Source organism: Salvelinus alpinus, chromosome 15 (assembly GCF_045679555.1).
Source record: "Salvelinus alpinus chromosome 15, SLU_Salpinus.1, whole genome shotgun sequence".
NCBI lineage: Eukaryota > Metazoa > Chordata > Actinopteri > Salmoniformes > Salmonidae > Salvelinus > Salvelinus alpinus.
Genome location: NC_092100.1, coordinates 16043423 through 16052051, shown reverse-complemented (window position 1 = coordinate 16052051; position 8629 = coordinate 16043423). Strand labels below are relative to the sequence as shown.

General features: G+C 42.1%; 1 protein-coding gene across 2 annotated transcripts; it reads right to left on the bottom strand.

Moving 5' to 3' along the window:
• Positions 1-2: 2 nt before the first annotated feature.
• LOC139539546 (antithrombin-III-like) lies at positions 3-8386 on the bottom strand. Of its 2 annotated transcripts, XM_071342602.1 has the most exons (7): positions 8209-8386; positions 2771-3140; positions 2256-2471; positions 1255-1392; positions 897-1115; positions 560-799; positions 3-286 (listed from the first exon to the last, which is right to left on the bottom strand). In XM_071342602.1, the coding sequence occupies exons 2-7, from the start codon at positions 3137-3139 to the stop codon at positions 110-112; spliced, it is 1359 nt and encodes a 452-aa protein (XP_071198703.1). In that variant the 5' UTR covers position 3140; positions 8209-8386; the 3' UTR covers positions 3-109. The 2 variants fall into 2 exon arrangements, with proteins under 2 accessions (XP_071198703.1, XP_071198704.1); XM_071342603.1 differs by lacking the exon at positions 2771-3140 and having other exon boundaries at positions 8209-8361.
• Positions 8387-8629: the final 243 nt, after the last annotated feature.

Genomic DNA, 8629 nt, shown 5'->3' with positions numbered 1-8629 from the left:
TCCACTGTTCATCCCATTTGGTTTATTTTAGATCAATACAGAGATCAGAAGTAGGTAGTTGCATGACATGACAGTTTACATTGGGGAATGACATATCTGAAGTGTGTGATCAGAGGTCACAGGGGTCAGCCACTCGGCCAGTGAACACCATGGTGTTGATGGTGGACTCTCGGATGAGCAGGAGGAAGGGCTTGTTGGCCACAAACAACTCCCGGTTTGAGTTTATGGAACGGCCGACGGCCATTACAGCCGTGGCAGCAGCCGCCTCACTGCCTTCCTCATTCACCTGCAACAGTTGTTTATTCGTTAAGTTACTGGACAAAAATGTTTTGAAAGTTGATCATTTTCATTGATATAATAAAGTGAATAGAGTGCCCCAACCGTGTGCCCCAGCCGATGCACGTTTGATCTGTTAATTTGTTTGTTGACGTTTGTTTCCCCAGCTACTTTTAGTGATGATCATTATGGATTTTTGAATCATGATCCTTATGGATACTGTACATACCTCTATGAATGCTTTATGGAATGGATTTTTGAATCATGATCCTACTGTACATACCTCTAGGAATGCTTTATGGAATGCATCGGAAATGTACAGATCATTCGCCTCATCTTCAAGGATGCCTGGCAGGCTGGCGTCCTTGGGGCTGAAGAGGTCCTCGAGCCCCATGGCCTGCAGTTTCTCCTTCAGACTGAAGCTGTCTTCGATGCGGAAGCGTGGCAGATGCACCGACACTGAGGTTTCCCTCATGTTATGCAGCCAGCCAGTCAGCTTCTTCAAGTCCAGGTTCTCCTCCACCTTAGAACATCATTGGCAGAACGAAAATTCAGTGTGATATAGTACTGTACACTATAATTGTCAGTGAACAGTGTAAATTATGACAGTAGGCTCCTACCTCAGACAGGGGTGTGTCTTTGAGAGGTAGGATCAGCACCATGGTGATGTCATCTCCACGGTACGGCAGCTCCAGCACCTGCACCTTGTCTTCCGTGAACCTGCCGTAGTGGAACTTGGTTTCCTGGTACATCATGGACACTGGGCACGTCTTGGACTTACTCACATAGAAGTCAGCCTTGAAGACATTCTTTTTGTCAAATTTGCTTTTCCACTGACCCTGTGAGACAGCAGAGATGACAGTTGAATGGAAGGAAATGGGTGCCTGGGTGGTGGCTATGGAAGGCCGTGGAGGCAAAAATGAAGTAGTTTTGGCTCAAAGGCCCTCCATAGGCAGAGAGGAAATAAACTCAACACACCTTGAAATAGATTGTGTTGACCAGGACCAGCACAGTGTTAGAGTTCAGCGAGTCCTTCGGCAGGGTGTTCTGAATCCTGTTCTCAGTCTTGTTTGCGATCCAATCGTTGATGGTCACCCGTGACAGTTCTGGCTTCTCCTAAAAGACCCATGGTCACAGAATTGCATTTCTACATGTCTAGAATTACTTTGGTTCAGAAAGACTTTTTCCACATTTTGTTGTGTTACAGCCTGAATTTAAAATGGATAACATTTTGACTTTGTGTCACTGGCCTACTCACAATAGCCCATAATGTCAAAGTGGATCTGTTTTGAGAAATGTTTACAAATGAATAAAAAATGAAAAGCTGTAATGTCTTGAGTCAATAAGTATAGTATTCAACCCCTTTGTTAGGACAAGCCTAAATACGATCAGGAGTAAAAATGTGCTTAACAAGTCACAAAAGTTGCATAGACTCACTGTGTGCAATAAGTGTTTAATATTATTTTTTAACAACTACCTCATCTCTGTACCCCACACATACAATTATCTATCTGTAAGGTCCCTCAGTCGAGCAGTGAATTTCAAACAGATTCAACCACAAAGACCAGGGAGGTTTTCCAATGCCTGTAAATAAGATTTCTGTATTTAATTTTTTATAAATGTGCAAAAATGTCTAAAAACACGTTTTCACTTTGTCATTATGGGATATTGTGTGTAGATGGGTGAGAAAAAATATATTTAATCAATTTTGAATTCAGGCTGTAACAACAAAATGTGGAGTAAGTCAAGGGCTATGACTACTTTCAGAAGGCACTGTAATTACTCAGCTGTGTGACTGCAGATAAATACCATGTAGTAATGGTGCATGTAATTGATTAGACTTAACGCTGTTCCATTATAGTAATAAGTGGTTTAACTCTTGAACACACATTGTTATTAAAGAGTATATAATATCTATTTGTGATGTGTGAAAATGCAAAATTATGCTGTAGGCTATAGACAATGCAAGAGGGAAAGACCTTGAAGTTGAGTGGCATGAGTTTGGCTCCATACACCAGCTCACTGATATTTTGGTAAATCTCATTGAATGCCAGAGACTTTTCTCCAAAAAGACGGTTGGCTGAGATCAGTTCTGTCGTCTTGTCTTTCTTGCGGTACAGACGACAGTTTAGCTTGGCGAAGAAGAAATGCACTTGGTCCGACGTCTTCTCTTTGATTGTGTCAAACTCAAACACCTGAATTGAGATTGAGACAGAGATCAGACATTGGGATGCCCTGAGCTGTTATTGGTTGTTGCCATTCATTTAAAAAGAAAATGTTTATCACTAGAGGAGCAAGAAAGAGTGAACATGTGAATTGATAGAAACCCCACATTTCTAAGTTCTTCCTGCCTAATGTGGATGAAAAAATGCTGAATGAGTCATGTTCTTGTAAATGTATAGTAAGTCTCAATCTTGGTTTTATATTTTGGCTTTTTGATGTTGGTTACCAGGCCTATTTAACAGTCCTGTGGGCTACACTTCAGACCCCTTACATTCATAATCTGTTTTAGCGTGTTGTTGCAGGCGCCCAGCTTGGTCATAGCAAAGGCTGAGGAGATGCTGATAGGGGACATGAAGATGTTTGACTCGCTGGATTTGCCCTGGGCTAGCTGCTTGAACAGGGACAGGGCGAAGCGACTGTTGGCCTTGGACAGCTCCCACACCCGGGGATTGGTGTTCTCAGGGACTTTCTCCGGGATAGCGTCCCCTGTCGGGGCTTCGTCCTCAGGGCTGCGGTAGACGCACCTGGGCTCCAGGGGCACGTCTTTGGGCTTGGCATTGCAGATGTCTTTGAACGCCTGGGAGGTTGACAGCAAGGGCAATAGCAGCCCCAGCGTCCACACAAACTGGGGAAGCCTCATTCTGCGGGGAGAGGGGTCTGGGTCAGGGTATAGCAGGGCAGTGATGGAAAAAGTACCCAATTGTCATACTTGAATAAAAGTAAAGATACCTTAATAGAAAATGACTCAAGTAAAAGTGAAAGTCACCCAGTAAAATAGAGTAAAAGTCTAAAAGTATTTGGTTTTAAATATACTTAAGTATCAAAGGTAAATGTAATTGCTCAAATATACTTAAGTATCAAAAGTAAAAGTATAAATAATTTCACATTCCTTATATTAAGCAAACCAGATGGCACCATTTTGTTTTTTATTTACGGACAGCCAGGGGCACACTCCAAAATTCAGACATAATTTACGAACTAAGCATTTGTGTTAAGTGAATCTGTCAGATCAGGTAGTAGGGATGACCAGGGATGTGCTCTTGATAAGTGCGTGAATTGGACCATTTTCCTGTCGAGCTAAGTATTCAAAATGTACTTTTGGGTGTCAGGGAAACTGTATGGAGTAAAACGTACATTATTTTCTTTAGAAATGTAGTGAAGTAAAAGTAAAAAAAGTTGTAAAAATATAAAGTAAAGTACAGATACCAAAAAAAACTACTTATGTAGTACTTTAAAATACGTTTACCTAAGTACTTTACACCACTGTAGCAGGGTTATTCAACTCCTTTGGTCATTGGTCAATGGCTAATTTAGAAACCAGCTGTCTCTGTGGACTCTGGCTGATCGATGGCATGTATCCTGAGTGGTGCAGCGGTCTAAGGCGTCACTACAGACCCGGGTTTGATCCCGGGCTGTATCACAACCGGCCGTGATTGGGAGTCTCATATAGGGGAGCACAATTGGCCCAGCGTCGTCTGGGTTAGGGGAGGGTTTGGCCGGGGGAGGCCATCATTGTACATAAGAATTTGTTCTTATCTGACTTGCCTAGTGAAATAAAATGTAAATGTAGGGATCAATGAAGTATCAGGGGAAGGGGAAACTACCAGACACTGCAGCTCTAGTGGACACTGCAGCCAAAGACAGGATGAAAATAGGTGGAAACTACTTCTCCAGTAGGAATTCCCGATCACACGTGTAGGCGATGTCATGGCGACGTTGGCTAGCTAAACTCATGCGCAGAAACAAATCATCAGATCTAACTGTCATCTTGCGCCGAATTGTGCATTTGCAGGCCGTCAAATCAAAGGCACTCCTTCAATATAAAGTTGTTTTAGACAAAAGTTTGTCAGTTTGCCACTTTCACAAGGTTAGAGTAATAACATGTTCAACTACTAAAGACATTGGCTCAAATCTAGGTTGAGGCTTTAGGGAGTGGAAAAATTAACTAAAAGGAATACTTTTTCACTTCTCTCATTGACTTCTCAAACCCCAAACCTGGTCTGTTTCGCAAGCGTTCCAGAAAGTCTTGCGAAGTTGCGCCTCTAGGTCTCATGTAGTGGTTCCCAAAGTTTTTATAGTCCCGTACCCCTTCAAACATTCAACCTCCAGTTGCGTAGCCCCTCTAGCACCAGGCAGTGTTGCCAACTCCTCAGTAAGGAAAGTAGCTATTGGCTGTCCTAAAAGTCGCTTGAAGTCGCTAAATGACGTCATCCCCTAATTTGCATAATTGGCCATGTGCATGTAATTGTGATGGACGCTGTAGGAGAGAGGAATAACGTCGTGGGAGAGACAAAAAGTGAGCAAAAAAACACCCTAAATATGTTTAGAACTACAAATAAGCAAGCTGCAGAGAGTGGCACACACAGCAAATAAGAACCAGATATTTGAGGCCATACTCCTCCTTCAGCACTTGATGGACCCCATTGTTAATCCCCGTCATAAGAGGCATTGTCAGTCCCTATCCCCAGGAGTTTCTCTTTTTTAAGACAACACTTCTCTAGGAAAGCCACAACAGCACGGGCTATAGATTTGGCATCTCCTCCCTCCAACTCAACAAGCCCCAGAAATGTTGATACAATTGTCTGCTTGGTGTCACTAAAGTACCTTATCACAACCCCCAGGTACTTAGAAACACATCCATGGACTCATCGAGGAGGCTGAAACGCTGGTCACCCACATCTGCGACCAACTTTTTCAGAAAGTATGGTGCTAGAACACCATTAATCATTCCTGTGCACTTTGTCCTGTGCATTTTGAAGTGGGTAGCAGCAGTGGAGTCTGAGAAAGCAGCTCTACATGCTTCTTTGTGATCACATGCCAGCATAGAACAGTGTTCAGCGATAGCTAATGCCATGGTGGCCTCAGCCTTTTTTGCAGAGTCAATTTTTTTTAACCATAAATGGCAGCTTGTTTTGGGTGGAACTGTTATAAGGCTTTGCTCTTTGAGTATGTTTTTGAGTTGTCATGTGTTTTTTTACATCACTAAGTCTGGCGTAGAAATCAGCCTTACAATAGAGGCAGTATGCCCGTGTATCGTCTCCAATAAACGGCTTCAACAAGCCTTTGAATTCAGGGTTTGATTCCCACTCCTTTATGTATTTTTTAGTGTACAGTTTAGGCAGAGACATGATGAGCTAGCCAGCTAGATGTTTAGCTTATTCACAGAGAGGCACACACAAAGTGGACATGGTGAGTAAGTGACTGAGGCTGTGTGAGTCAAATGCAGTGATTTATTTTAGTGCAGAGATTTATTTTAGACAAAGAACATTTTACATTTACATCCCGCCCTGAATGTAAACCAGGGCGGGATCAGGCAGCGGCGGCTTCCCGCATGCGCGATTCATTTGCAGTCTGGACGCGGAGGGGTGAACATCTCCTGCTCGGACTGCAGCAGCACCCGCTGCTCGTCGAGAAGAGTAAGAACGATACGTGCTTTCACGTCAGAGTCTCCAATAACACCAGAGAAAGTCGCTTGTCAAATTTTAAAAATGTATCGCTAGAGGGGTCTGAATACTCGCTAAATATAGCGACTAAGTTGCTAAGTTAGCAACACTGGCACCAGGGTCAGCGCACTCTTAAATTGATTTTTTTTGCCAACATTGTAAGCCTGCCAGACACACACTATACAATACATGTATTAAACATAAGAATGAGTGTAAGTTTGTGTCACAACCTTGCTACTGGGAAGTGGCAAAGAGCTCTTATAGGAGTTTATTGAAAATTGTGAATAACTAACCACAGGTTAATGAGAAGGGTGTGCTTGAAAGGATGAACATAACTCTGCAATGTTGGGTTGTATTGGAGAGAGTCTCAGTCTTAAATCATTTTCCACACACAATCCTGTGCTTGTATTTAGTGTTCATGCTAGTGAGGGCCGAGAATCCACTCTCACATAGGTATGTGGTTGTAAAGGGCATCAGTGTCTTAACAGCACAATTTGCCAAGGCAAGATACTCTGAGCGCTGCCCAATCCAGAAATCTGGCAGTGGCTTCTGATTAAATTCGATTTTCTCAGAACCGCTTGTTGCAATTTCGATGAGGCTCTCTTGTACAGATATGATATCGGTAAGTGGACTGGAGGCAGGGCATGAAAGGGATAACAAATCTAGTTGTTTGTGTCATCTGTTTCGGGAAAGTACCTGCCTAATTGCGCACCGCTATATCACATTTGACATTGTCCGTAAACTTGAGTTAATTTACACACAAAAAAATATAATACGATGGAAAGACCTGTGTGTTGTCCTTGTTAACGCAGACAGAGAAGAGCTCCAACTACTTAATCATACCTTCAATTTTGTCCCGCATATTGAATATAGTTGCGGAGAGTCCCTGTAATCCTAGATTCTGATAATTCAGGCGAGAAAAAACATCACCCAGATGGCCAGGCCAGTCTAATGAGAAACTCGTCATCATGCAAGTAGTCAGACAAGTGAAAATGATCGTCAGTAAAGGAAACTTTAAGCTCCTCTCTCAATTCCAAAAACGTGTCAATTACTTTGCCCCTTGATAACCAGTATGTTGTAAAATTGTTACATGGTCGCTGCCCATATCATTGCATAGTGCAGAAAATACACGAGAGTTCGGGGCCTTACTTTAACAAAGTTAACCATTTTCACTGTATTGTCCAAAACGTCTTTCAAGCTGTCAGGCATTCCCTTGGCAGCAAGAGCCCCCCGTGGATGCTGCAGTGTCCCCAAGTGGCGTTGGGAGCAACTGCTTGCATGCGCATTACCACTCCACTAGGTCTCCCTGTCATGGCTTTTGCGCCATCAGTACAGATACCAACATGAGCAGCAGCTACATACGGACCGTTAGTGGAATCCCCGCGAGAGTGTAAGGGTTAATGTGATTGGATGTTAATTATTTGACTAGGCTACCTGTATTTGACATTGACTAGCGTTGGTATAGTGGTGCTATTTCCCCTAATGCAGAGTCGATCTTTAAGATACCTTGAAATACTGATGTGTTAATCATTCAAAACAATCAAAATATAATTCCAATAATAGCATGTCATACCATTGGCTTAAACCTGAACGCATTCAATATAACTTTCATCCATCCCCCTCCCTAAGTCACCAGCCGCCACTGCAGCACACATTTTAACCAACACCATAACACTTTTGAAAATAACTTCCACAGTCCAACATTTTCTTCACATCGTGGGAGCCCGCTGTAAAATAGTGAAACGCAAAGTACAAAAAACGAACAAAAGCAAACACGGGAGCTATCAATTTATGATTTGGTGACAATTCATCATTTTAAAAGAATTTCCGCTCTGTTAGCTCTCCCAATACGTGATATTTTAATACCACGTCAAGGTGATACCATAACATACCCCCTATCAAAGGCAGCAAACAGTGAGTGGACGTTACATTTTCTTTAACGTGTATAATATTTTATCCAGGTCTTGTAAAGTTCGGAAGCGCAAAACCTCATGAAATGTATAATTTTGTCAACTCTAGAGTGCCATCTAAGCAAATACACATTGAAAAACAAATAAAAATGTTTAAGTTTGAAGACTTAAAATATATTCTATTTTATGTTGAGAAGCTTTGAGTTGATCGTGTTTATTCAGCTAGCCATTGAGAAATGAATACCTGTTGCTAGCCTCAATACGTGGGATCTTTGAACATGCAATTATAAGCCAATCTCACCATGGCTTAAACCATATTAAACTCTCCGTAACAATGTTATGAATTGACGCCTTACCTGAGGTAAATTTCCTTGTAAGTAAATGACTGTGTGGAACGTAAAAATATCGGCTGCGATTTGAGCTGGCGAGTCCCTCATAGGGGACAGGGTCAGTGTCCTGCAGTGCGCCGGGGCTGTAGAAAGGACCATTTACTCAGCTCAACCTTTGAAGTATTGATCGTTGGTCCCACATCCTGTGACCCAATGTTCTAATGTTTTCGCAAGTATTTGTTCATATGAAATGATACAAATAGAACCAAATGCACAGAGAATTGTCACAGTGAAGAACAAAAAAGTACAAGCTCATTCGTATAATCGTACATACTAATATTGATGTAGCAACAGTAAACTGTCTTTAGCCTGCTTAAATACCCCATACATCGTACAATATTGACAAGAAATCTACGTATGACAAATGTTGCTCTATGCCATATAAAAC

Excerpts from the sequence above, each read along its gene's own strand:
- LOC139539546 (XM_071342602.1), bottom strand. The coding sequence starts at position 3,139 with ATGAGGCTTCCCCAGTTTGTGTGGACGCTGGGGCTGCTATTGCCCTTG. Across the intron at positions 2,472-2,770 it reads CGCTAAAACAGATTATGAAT|GTGTTTGAGTTTGACACAAT; the intron begins GTAAGGGGTCTG and ends ATCTCAATTCAG. Across the intron at positions 800-896 it reads AAGACACACCCCTGTCTGAG|GTGGAGGAGAACCTGGACTT; the intron begins GTAGGAGCCTAC and ends TGATGTTCTAAG.